Source organism: Motacilla alba, chromosome 1, assembly GCF_015832195.1.
Source record: "Motacilla alba alba isolate MOTALB_02 chromosome 1, Motacilla_alba_V1.0_pri, whole genome shotgun sequence".
NCBI classification, from domain to species: Eukaryota; Metazoa; Chordata; class Aves; order Passeriformes; family Motacillidae; genus Motacilla; species Motacilla alba.
In genome coordinates this window covers 51805943-51819206 of record NC_052016.1, presented here as the reverse complement: position 1 = coordinate 51819206, position 13264 = coordinate 51805943, and the positions used below count along the sequence as shown (strand labels likewise).

At 41.2% G+C, this 13264-nt stretch overlaps 1 protein-coding gene across 1 annotated transcript in view; it reads right to left on the bottom strand.

Moving 5' to 3' along the window:
* Window positions 1–8295: 8295 nt before the first annotated feature.
* DDX10 (DEAD-box helicase 10) overlaps window positions 8296–13264 on the bottom strand; it is a 154715-nt gene continuing 149746 nt past the window's right edge. The window contains exon 18 of the mRNA XM_038163386.1: window positions 8296–8985. Coding sequence (XP_038019314.1) covers window positions 8796–8985 — 190 coding nt within the window. The 3' untranslated portion in view covers window positions 8296–8795. The remainder of the gene's footprint in view (window positions 8986–13264) is intronic.

Sequence of the window (13264 nt, the reverse complement as noted above, 5' to 3'; positions counted from 1 at the left end):
ATACACTGTGGAATTGCAAAATAAATCCAGGATGTTCTCTTGACAGTTCTCACAGTGGACCAGAGATCACCCAAGGACAGTGGTCCTGCTGGAGGGGACGCTGTGTGTTAGGGAGCACATCTGCTCCTCTGCTCATTAGCTGCTGCTTCACTGAGTCTTACACACTTTTCAGATGACATATGATGGGCAACAGTGAGAGCTGGCAGTGAAGAGGTGACACGTTTCTCATGAGCCATGATGAGCCTGCAGAGTTTCCTGTTGTTATAAATTGAACACACAGATAACCAAAGCCACTCTCCACAGGCAGCCAATTAACCCTTTGCAGACAGACCACGAGCTGCCTGGAGACCGATCCTGTCACTGAAGCATGCAAGGACTAAGGTGGGGGAAGATTTGCCTCTGGTGAAAAAAGAATTCACACCCCTGACCTGGGAGGCAGCAACCCCACATTTCAGGAAAGGTCATCCTTTCTCAGGCACACATATACAGGAGCACTGCAGAGGTTTTCAGCATCAGCCTCTGCCCTGGACAGCTCCAGTCCTACTCAGAGGGACCCCTCAGCCTGGCTTAGAATGGTTGCACTTGGATGGGGAGCCAGCACTTCCTCAAGGAACAAATCCAGACAGCCGACAGGAGCCAGGGCAGTGGTGAACATGCTGGTGGCTGGCAGCCACCAGCCCCTCACTAGAGAGGACCGTAGGCAATTTTTTGGGCTGTCACTGAGCAGGTATTTCCTGTCAAATGGGCAGTAATGCTCAGTAACGCATAGAAGATTAGAAAATGGGGAGATATGGGGCTGAGAAGAGGGGAGAGGGTATTTTAGAAGACTTAACATAGGGGATCAAACACTGAGCTTTGCATTTCCTTAATAAAACACTCAGCATGTGATTTTGTGGTGCTGCTTGTTCCAGCAGAATCTGTGCCTGCTGCAGCCACATACATTAACTGAACACAGAATGAATGCTAACATCTCTGCAGAGCTAAATAGACAAGCTCATATTTTCACTTAGTGGAGAAAAACTGCCCCTCTTAATGCTTTATGACTTGAGTGACAGAAAGGAAATTTTAGTGTCTGTGCAGGCAGACAGGAATAGATGGGGAAAATAATGAATATTTACAATACAGAGGAGAGTATTTAGGTGAGATATTATCCAACAGAAATGTGAGTGGAATTGTTGTTAAATGTATAAAATCTTATATTACCACAGAGGGAGTTGTATTTTGAAAATTCAAAATAATTCTGATTAGCTTATTCAATAAAACAGCTCTTGCAAAATGGCATAGCTGGCCAATCACAGTCATCAAAAAAAACCAGAGAGGATTTGATTGAATTTTGGAAAAGACTAAGTGACCGGATTGGCACTGCAATAATTGCAAAAGGCCTGTCCCCATGGCTGCACCCACAGCTACAGCCACCCCAGAGCAGGCAATCCCTGGCAGCCAGGAGAGGGATGTCCCCATGGCCAAACCTAATCAAGCCATCTCTTAGGGGCCCAGTCAGGTTTCTGCAGGTAGGAGACAGACGCCACCTCCCACCCCAACATCTCCCTGCTTGCAGCTTCCCTCTCCTTGGTGTTTCCTTACTCTTTGTCCCCCCAAGGGTTTTCCCAGCGCTTGAGATTTTCCTGTGCTGTTTGTCTGTGTGCAGACCCCACATTGCTGCCAACACCACTGGTAGGAGCTTGGGCACGTGCCTGGTGCTGTCCCTTGGCACAGCAGTGCTACTGCCAAGGTCCCACCACAGTGGGATTGTGGCAGCTGCTCAGTCCTGGGCAGAGCGGGTTGGCAGGAAGCTGAAGGTGGCCAAGATCTGCCCTCCTTTGCTTCCACATCAAACAGAGATGTGGAAACTACAACCTCAGATGGCAGGGAAAAAAAAAAAAAAAAAAAAAAAAGAGAGCTGAATGCAGAATTTCACCCTCCCTTGATTCTATTTAGCAAGTTTATGGAGGAGAGCTGTTCTTTTAGCCAAGGGAATTCTGCATCACTAACAGCTTGGCATTGTTTATGCTGAAATTGGGTGCTGAAGAAGCAAATCAGTTTGCAAAAAAATGTATCAGCATCTACAAGAAACAACAGAAAGAGTAAATAGGCTTAATTAGTCATTAGACAAGGAACTGGATTAGCGTGTTCTTACATATATTTAAGAAATACAAGCTCTTAATCCTACCCAGTGCACTTTATTCCTTGTGCTGGATAACTCATCTTTATAAACAGTCTCTTTGAACAGCTGCGTAGGTCAAGGACCATCTCTCCCAGCAGCCACAGCCACTGAGCAGATGCTGGACACGAGCTTAGCCTGAGGGAAGGCAGCAGTGGAACTGCCCTGCACACCAAGCTTCCCCTGCATGCTGGTCCTTTGCAATCCACTTTGCTGCCTCTCCGCTAGGCATTGCAACAAATTATAGAGTTTTTTTTTTTAAAAAGCTGTCAGTGAGAGGCTTGGAAAAAAAGCTCCTGGGCCAGCCCCCGACAGCTGACATCCTCATGTCACCTCATCACTGCCTTACACTGCGGCACACTGATTTGCCAAGGGACATCAGCCAGAGCACTGTGCTTCTGCCTGGGACTGCTTCTCCCCTGTGACAGGTGAGGAAAGGTTTTGGCAAGAAAATGCCAAAGCCAATCTTGGTAGCTCCCCACAATGTTCTTTTGAATGTTCTTATTTTCCTGATGGAGGATGGAGAGATTTACAAAGCTAAAGTCCAAAAATAGTCAGATAAAGAGAAGTATCATTCTTTATCTCTCAGAGGACAAAAAAGGGCTCATGTGCACTGCCCTGTGCATTCCAGACAGTGTTAAACAGGATGATTGCTGCTCACAGTAACCTCACTGCTAATTCAATATTCTGATTCTCAGCCATGTCCCAGATCTTCACCAACAAACCATCCCCACAGGTCAGGACTACCGAGGACAAGCTTACAGCATCCATGCAGAAACTGGGCCATTTACCTGGGATTTGAGAGCAGGACATCTGTTTTCCCTTTGGAAACAGGGTCCATCTGCAAGCTGACCTGCCATGATTTGAGTGTGTGATATTGAGTGGGGTGACACCAAATCATTTACTTAATTCCAAGCATTTCTCTTCTTTCTCTGCACACACTAATGAACACTTCAGTCAAATTGATCAGGTTATGTTTGCACAGACACTCTAGGTGTTTGATTAAAGAAAAAAACCCTGCATTTTTAGGAAACGGGTGCAGGGTAGCACTCACATGGGGAATCACATCTCCCAACTGGATGATTATCCACTTTCTGGTGGCAACAAGTGTCTCCATAGCAAGGGTCCTTGTGGCAGCCTCTTCCCACCCATGGGGAGCTTTTATTGGCAAGCAGGGCACCAGTGTGAAGCACACTGGCACCTTTCTGAGTGCAACTGAGAGTGTACTGGAGTAGACCCTCCCCACTGCTAGGGAAAGGATTCACACTAGCATCAACTTTAAGAAGTGGAAAAAGTCCTCTCAAAACCAAATTCCACAAAGGACTGGTAGGCTCTTCAAATAGATAACAACTGTACTCAAAGAAAAGGCATAAAAAGCCTGTAACCTGCTGAAGTGTGATTTGTTAAGACATTTGTGATGACTAGCAAGCTCAAATTAAGCCATACTCATTAGCTTTCACTGAGCTCATGGGATAAAAACAAGTTGCATTTCAGTACAATCAAATGCATTTGGTGGGAAGGATCACATGAGCATGGCCATTAACCATCCAGACCAGAGGCACTGTTTCACTTCCTTAGGAAGTGCAGCACAATGTATATATGATAGACTTGCAAAAAACTGAGCTATATTCAATATCACCTTAAGAGTGACAAGTTCAAGCACATCAACATGCTTAACAGCAAGTTCAATTTATAACAAGTTCAATTTACAGCCTGTACTTACACATTGCTTTTTTTTTGTAGAAGCTTAGGTTTAGCATCAGAGGGACAAGCTGTGCATGACAGAGAAGACTCCTGTAGTCCCAGAGAGGCCATAGCCAGGAATATTATCTTCCTCCAGGACCCCATACGTGATTAGGAGAACAATGCTCATTAGTTTCTTCTTAACAGTTCTCTGTTTTTCTGAAATCTCAGCACAGCTACATCTCAGCACGAAAGGATTTCAAAAACTGCTCAACAAAACTAATTTAGTTTAATTAAACTTATCTACGTTTTATAGACAAAGCACATCTCAGACAATGTGCAAAACTTACAGATAGCATTGACCCAAGAGATTCCACTCCTGGGTAAAGCTGCTAGCTGATAGCTCAGTGTAATTTAAGCAATCATTTTTACATGACTGAATCTGATGAATAGTTTTCTTTGTGAAAAATGGCTTCTGGCCAGACATGGACAAAAATAGACAATGAAAAAGGCATTCTTGGAACAGATCAACTTCTCTCTACTGATTTAATCGTAGCAATACCTCCTAACAGACCTGAAAAGAGTGTTCTTCTGCATTAGGCTTTCTAATTCCTTGATGGTTTTGACTGACTGATTTGCCTTTGAAGTTGGGGGAGCATTTCATTATAAAAGTGTGCACTACTTTATGATAAAATGTCCACATGGTATAAACTAATGCCTTGATAGCAATTTTTATGACTTACAGAGATGATGGAAATGCATTTTTCTGGCATCTACTTCCACCTTTAAAGATAAAATTTGCAGATCCTTCTGAGAAAAACCCATCAATTTAGAAGGGTAAGACTAAATTCAGAGGAGCTACTAACACCAGAGAGCAGTATAACAAACAAATCTTAATGAAATGTGGTCCAAAAGTGAAGGTAAGTATTTTCTCACTAGAACTGTTTATTGTAAATTGCATCTCTCTTGTAGTTACATTAACTGTGTTCTGGATCTTGTAGCTTGAAGCACACTGGGTGCAAGGTTTGGCTCCACTCTGCACGGGGTCCCTCTCAAATCAGCAGCAGAAGTGGCTGCTGCACAAGTGTTACTGTCCTTCAGCTGCCTGTCACAAGCCTTCTGCCCACTTCCCAAAACTGGCAGCGTAAGGAGTCATCTCTTCCAGGACAGAACCAACCACCTTATTTTAAACCTCAGGTTATTTGCCACAGGAAGGTTACAGCTGGGGCAGTGACCTGCAGCATAAAAGCAGCAGCACCCTGAGTCACAGTGGCCATTTCTGCAGCAGCTGCAGCCTACCACAGCTCAGCATCCCTGCTCCAAGGCATACTCCATCTCTCATAGGATATAAGCATCAATCAGGTCAAACTAGAGAGCAGCACGACAAAAAAAATTACCCATTAGCAGCCTTTACTAAGAGACATTTTCTTCTTGTATTTAGTAGCAGTTTAGTCATATATATCCAGGATTACAGGAACCCACAGGGTCACTTCAGTATCTTCAGATCTTGCACTATGTTTTATAGCCTGAAATGAATGTTCTCTACCACAGTTCTCTGGTTTTTAATGTGTTGCTTCAGGCATTTCTCTCTCTTTATGAGTATGGCCAGACGGCAGGACACACCAATCAATGCTCCAGCTGAACTCAGTCAGCAGCAGGAGGAATTATTTTTTATTTCTATTCATATAATATTTAAGGAAAAATACCCATGTAAAATGTTTAATATTAATTTGCAATCTCTTATGTTAGAGCCTAAATTTCTTATACTCTTCACAGAGTTTAATGTGCAGCATCAATATGGTTAAGGTCTTTACAAAGTGAACACTGAACAGAAACTTTTATGATGCTGAGGTTAACACTACCTCTGCTATGACACACTTTATGTGCCCCATGAAAATACTGCAAGAGGGGGGTCTTCAGTAGCTAGCACATCCAGTGTCAGTCTATTTAACTGATCCAAAAAACCCAAACTTCAATGCTCTCCTGACTTTCACCTGACTTCCAGTTTTCATCCAAAGAGGCTTCAAACGAATTGCAATAAATTATCTGGCAAACAAAAGTCTTTGTTATTTTGTACACAACAAAGAGAAAAATTGATTCTGAATAAAAGCTGACTAAACGATGCCATTAGATAAATGCCTAATGTATATCTTGAGAATTAACTACATGTAATAGATCTTAATACTATACCCAGCTATAAATCAACACCCTTAGAACCATTGTAGCAGCAGAAGGAAATCAACCACTATTAATATAATACAAAAATGCAAATGGATCTGAAAATGCATTAATTAAAACAAGACTTCCTGCTTGGCAGTTTAAGAATGTCTCCTGGCCAATGGCCTGGGAAAATACTCAGCACCTTACTCAGACTCTTCTACCCCTCCTGAAGGAGTCTCCGAAGGGGATTTTCCATAGGCTGCAACTTACAGAGGTGAAGAAGCCTGAAACCCATCCCAGCAGACAATGCAACACCTGAAGGTTTAAATTCTGCACAGGAAGCAGTTCAGATGCCAGGTGGGAGGCTGCTCTTGGTAAACCTAAAGTGATTTGGGAGCTGTAGATAACTCTGTATCAGGGAAGCCTTTGGCTACGAGTTCCCCGCTTCCACTTCTCCTGTGTAAAACTGGGACTATAATGCTTATGAAGTAGAACCTTGCAAAAGCCTGGGATTTATTCTGATGCTACAGTGGCATGCCTGGGACCAGAAGAGAAGGAGATAGATGATGGGTGGCATGCCCAGCCAGCCCTGCTCCACTTGCCCATTAGCCCTGGACACACATACCAGGTTTTTTGACATCGGATTGAGAGGTCCCCACGTGTGAATTGAAACAGGCTCCCTGGAAAATATCCTTCACTTAAGTCAGTCCTGAGACTGGTATTTTGGCTATTTGTGCATTTTTTCTTAGGCCAGAAAAACACTGCTAAAAGCAGGGCTGGTGAGGAGCCCCTTAAAGCAGACCTATAGGTGACAGGAATGATAACCCAGAACAGCTGCTTCCCAAAAATGCTGAATGCTGTCTTACCATTTCTAACATATGCAGCAGTTACCTGTTCTCTTACATACACTCGTGGCATGGAGCATCTACCTTATGCCCCTTCCCACTTCTTTTTCACATGGCTTCATTCTTTATATACACAGCATACCCTCAAGGACGGACACATTTGAAGTAGATGGGCAAATTCATAAGGATTCAAGAAACACTGGCTCTGTATCGAACAACACAAATACATTAGAAACTTCATTATACAGAAATACAAAAGTAAAAGCACTTGAAAAATTATTTGTATGCAGACAATTAAAAAATCATCACAAGAAGTGCACCACAATACTTCCAACATGTATAATTTAAATTTTAGTCTTACTGTTTAGTAGGTAAGAACATCTCTCTCCCACTTCAGAATACAAATTAGAATGTTCTAGTCAGAAGTATTTTGGTTTTATATTATACAGTAAGTATTTTGGTTTTTTACTTGCTTGCCTCAACAACAACTGTTCATGCTTCTTAGAGCAAAGCTTTGATCTGAGAGACATCAGGTGATGTACAAGACAACTGACCACCACCAAGTACAGATCTCTGAATATCTCCAGGAAGTACACACCACTGTTATGTATTGTCGTCCATACCCAAATCATCTTTGAGCAGTTTTCTGCTCGTGAAGCTCTCTGCACTGCAGTTTTCTGTCTTCCTCCACAGCTACAGGAGCAGGAGTTCTGCTATCCAAGCACAGACAGATATTTTGCTGAGGCTGCTCATTACATTCACTGCAGCCATTCACACAATGGCACATGGGACACGCGCACCAGTCGCAGCAGCACCACAGCAGATCCTTCTTCATTAACAGATTCATCAGTGATGCTGGTCCCAGATCACAACATTTTCCAGGCCCGCTGTGGCACTGTAGACTAAACAAACACTGTACATCAGCTGCCAAGCAGGTCCCATCTTTCATGTTTAGCTGTTTGTGAAACTCAGTCATTTCTTCTCATTTCACATTGTCAGGAAGGAGCAGATGGCAGATGTGCTCTGCCTATAATATTGTTTTTATGATACCCTGCCTGCTGGCAGAAGAGTGGAAGAAACATTTGGAGGCAAGAATTTGCAGTATATTTTCAGTTTTGGGTAACTGAGCTAAAAGATAGCATAGAGTATAGGGAGAGGGGGAAAGGGTTGTACTGAATAGGTGATGATAGATTCCTATGACAAAAAAAGTGATATTGACAAAAAAGGAGTACTTAATATGTTCATTTGGACATACGGAAAGACCAAACAGATACATCTATGAGACAATGTGTTCTCACTCATATGGGATTCAAAGACAAGACTCAGTTTTAGCTTCTAAACGTTGTTTTCTGAATTGCCTAACACCAGCGACAGAATCGTAACAGAAGGGATACCTGAAGGATAAATATAAGCTTTCACAACAAAGCTGAAAGAGACACAGTTAAGTTTACATCACAGCTCTAGAAATTTTTATTAAAATAGTCTTAAAATATGTGCCTTATACACAGAAGAAAGTACATATTTTATTTTTAAGTAATATGATCTGAGCTGCCAAAAGTATTTCTTGCTTAAAAATTTTAGTATACATATATCTTCCAAAATAACAGACCTGGCATGGTCAAGAAAGGAACATCCCATTTTCATTTAAAGCAAGATGAAAATAAAAGAAGGCAACTATTTCAAAACTTGGAGATTTAAAATTATGAACATGCTACTGCAAAATGACACCTGGGGATTCAGGTTGAAAAGTTCATTTAGAAAGCTTTATAAATCAAACTATATATTGTCTATAACCTATGAGCCAATCTAAGGCAATCCCATTGCATGTGGAACTCATTTATCTACATTCAGGGGGATCCAGCTGCCCAGATGCCAGATTCATTTTGTGTAAACTACTGACAAAATTGTGGAAATGTCCCAGAGAAGAAAACCTGCAGAAAAAATAATTAGCTGCGACTGTTGAGCAGATGCAGTACAAGCTCTTCATCCTCTGCCAGAGAAAGCCCAGTATCTAATGGCAAATAGGGGTCCTCCTCTTGGCTGAAATGCATCTTTTTTCTTTTCAGTGGCATTTCTTCTGCTGTGGCACTGTTGCTATAGCTTCTCTTCTTTCTTCCAGTCTTCTCCTCAAGTTCACTGCAGAAAAAAATCAATTAGTCTTTTTAACAACTGTAGTAATCAATATCATCATGTAATCTAACAATTCCTTTTAAACAAGGCAAATTTGTGTCAAGATAAGAGCAAACAAAATTACAATTCAAAAGAGTGAAGCAATGGAAGCTGATGAACTCTGAATGTCTGAATTAGAGCTGCTCTCAGACCGAGGTGGTGGTGGATGTTCTGCTGTCTTAATTGATTACAGTGTATCAAGATATTGCTATAAGTCTTATCTAATATTTGCTGCCTAATACAGCAACAGATGACTTGATAAAACTGATTTAGTGATGTGTCAGTGGACCTTGACATGCATTCAAGATATTGCCTAAAATAAATATGCACCAAAAATAAAAATGTAAGAACTGTCCTTTCATTGCCAAATCCTACACCTAATACAGTTTTGATCTGGGATGATCTCATTCAATCACTCTTTCCCCTTCTTTCAGACATTTCTATTGGAAGCTACTAAACACCTCTTTGCCATGAGAGGAAGAGAAAAACCTAGCAATTTTCCCAGATGAATTCCTATTTCTTCTGCTGTTTTTTAAAGACTTGAATTAACTGCCTTTTGCAGCCTTCAATCTGGATGAAACAGCTGCCAATCTGTTTTATCACTCTGGCTTCTACCACATGGCCATGTGACAACAATGGGAAAGACAGAGAAAGACAGAGCTTTCATGTATCTTCATGTGTTTTTTGTCCAAAATATAGAAAAAATGCTATAAATCTTCTTATCTAAGTTGAAAACAATCTAATAAAATCTATTCTAAGATATATCTGTGAACCAGATTATGGAGAGCTGGTTGTTGTATGCTGTAGGGTAGAATTCATACCCCAAAACTAGTAAGATGCAAAACTCCACACCCCAAATATTTCCATCCAAACAAAACTAACTGGAACAAAACAGCATTTTCTGCTTTTCATGCCTGTATTTTTTTTTAAATATAACAAAAAATGAAATGGAACTTCAGGAACTGTGTTGGGGTTTTTCTAATAGAGTTGGTTAAATTCAGATTTTGAATTGAAATTTGTCTAATTTCTACTCAGAAAATTCAGTTTGCTTAAAAAAAGTTTCAACAATAATTTTTTTCATGTCCATAGTTTTTACAATTGCTTAAATGTAAATGTAATGCTTGTGAATGGTTCCACTCAGAAATGCTGTTTAGACATTTAACAATTATAAACAGCAGTTACAACAAATAGCTCTAATTGGGGAATACTGTCCTTAGAATCAACACAGCAAAGGAACCCAAAGCTCAATTCAACCCACTTTCAGCTGCCCACCTTATTTTTCTTCATTAATAGGGCTACTTAACAGTCTGTGAAATGCTGGTTTCACCACTCACTAGAAACCAGCCTAACCCAAACATTAACCCCAAACACGGCAGTTTTCAGCAACTTCCCAAATGCTCTCTGAGAGGGATCAGCAGCACAATGCAGCTTGTACACTGTGCTTTCTGGCTGCCCCTCCACAGAGATGAAGGAATTATTACAGGAGATCTGACAGCCTTGTACTGGTGGGCTGCACAAGTATGACCTGCCTCCCTCTCTTGTCCATCCCAGCTTTCACAGAAGAAAGGTGCCACCTCCTGCCTACTCATCACAGCCCAGAGGAAGGAGGGAAATCCTAGAAGAAACACCCTGCATTTCCACAATTTAGGCAAATGAAATACCCTACATTTATATTGTTCTTCCCTGCCTACCCAAGAGAAAAGAAGAAAAGAGTGTAAAGAAACATGGTCTAGTGAAAGGCGTCCTTGCCCATGGCAGGGACTGCTGGACCTAGATGATACAGAAGGTCCCTTCCAACCAAAAAAAAAATCAGTGATTCCATGAATAGATGATGACTGCTCCAAATACTCACTCTTCATGTAATTCACAGGATATAGCAACTTTGCTGGCTTTGAGCTGTCATTTGCATGGGGGTGGCTTTTCAGGGCTTGCTACCAACATTTTTTTCCTTTTCTGGGGAAAGGAATATTTCTCTCTGTAGTGCATAAGATATTCCATAAATGCTGAAGCTATACTGACAGGATATGAAAATATGCTGAAGCAGAAAGAATTCTCACTTTTCCAAGTGGACAGTGTGGGTCTGGGCTGGAGTTTCATGGTGTTCACTTTGATGAGGACAGACTGTAGGGGTTCACTTTAAAAGCTTGAGAAAGGCCTCATTAAGTAAAAGCATTTTAGCTTGTTTGCAAAAGAGCCAATTATTTCCAGTCTTTGAACGGACTCTGAAGCCCAGTTTGCATTCATAATTGACTAATGCTTCATCTAGGACATTAGTTAAAAACATCTTAGCAATTAAAACACTGCAGAAACCTCACAAGCTATGAAACAGTCTGTAAACAGACTTTAAACACCAAAACTTATAGTCTCTTCTGGAGTTTCAGAGACCCATAGGCATAGACATCTATAAGGTAAAACATTTAAATATAAAACACGTTCACAGAAGGAACTGAACTGTGAGATTCCTCAGCTTTTTCCACAAACAAAAGCACATCAGCACAATTATGAATAATTGTCATCATAAGTTTTGAGGGATAATTTTGCTGAGTCAAGCTGCTCCTTGCAGCTTGATTAGCAGTGTAAACAGAAGATGCATCTACACACAGGCAAGTGTATTTTCATACTAATTTGACCCCAGCTGGGCTGTGAACTGGACAGGAGAATAAAGAGGAATGTGTAACACAGGAAGCAACAAAAGCAACAAGCAATGAAGAGAGCAAAATAGTTCTGTTTTCATGATGCACAAAAAGTAGATACAAAACAGTATTTGATAACAACCACTTCGGTCAGTAAACAGAGAATCACGTGAAACGTGCAAACAAGATGTTCCTAATTTTCAGATGCAGAAGACAGACAGACTGACTGTCCACAGAATGATTTGCGTTAGAAAGAGACCTTTGAAAAACAGCAAGTCTAACCCCCATCCCTGTTCCTCCAGGATGGATTTTTATCAGCACTGGTTTGGGTGGTGTGGAAAGGGGCTCTGAAGGACCAGTCAGAGTTGTAGCTTTCACAAAAGGTGATAGTGGCAATTTTAAAAGGGAGATGAAAAATGTGTGGCATCATCATGCTCAGAGATATCCTGTGCTCATTCAGGGTGCTTTTCCTTAGCTGTATGGACAGAAAGCTCTTTGGAGGAGTTGTAACAGGCGTAACTCTCAGCTCCACATGTGAAAGGACTCAGGGTGCAAAAGCAGCTACAAGGGAATAACTTCTGCGCTTACTGTCAAATGAATTCCTCCTCAGTCTCCATTAACTGAAGGCCTGTCACCCTGCAGAGCCAGTCCTTTCATCGTTTCCATGGGCATAAATGGCCCCTCATTCCTCACAAACACACAAACTGATGTACTACTACCAGTGCTCACAAACAGCCAACACAAAGTTATGCTAAGGTAAATTATTTTGTAGCTGAAAAACTCAGTTAGAAAGCTTCCCCCAATTCAGATCCAAACCAAGGCCAGTGCATCCTTTTGTCTTCTACTAATAACATCTCAAAAGTGGCATTTGCATTTGGCTTACAATTCCTTCTTTTTACCATCTGGTGAAATTAAGCTTTTCAGCTGCCTGAACAATCCATGCAGTCTGAGGCTGCCTGATGAAAGGACTTATTTTGTGTTTACACAGGTGAGGAGCTATCAATAGCCAACTTATCAACAGGCACAGTAATTTCTGTGGCCGCTATTTGCTCAGCTGTAACACCTAAGTAGGATGCTATCATTTGGTACAAAACATTTATTACTCAAAACATTAAAGTACAGTTTATGAATCCTGTATCTGAAACAAACACCAGTGCATCTGAATGGCATCTGGGAAACGGGATCTAACTACAATCCTGACAGCTATACACCAAGAAACTCTAATTTTAAACTACCACAAAATAAACTCACAAGTATGTTTTCAGGTTATACCAGGGAAAAATAGAAAGCTTTAATTGTTAGTATTTAACTTGCTTCTGGGCTTTAAGCAATGTCTTAACAAGCTGTAACATTTAGATTTTAAATTCTTGAGAATCAGCCATTTGAAATGTGCAGTCACACAGCCAAGTAGCTGTTGTTTAAACAACGTGATCCTGGCAAGATCTCTAGACAGGCTCTGCTTCACTTAACATTTATCAGAGGATGCTTTGGAGCATAGGTTTACCAGCATTCCTCTGGAAACAAACCACCCTTGCCACTGAACTACAAGCCATGAGTCAAGTTTCCAGGCTGCAATAAAGCACACAAGCTCTTTTCCAAACAAATGTACAGGA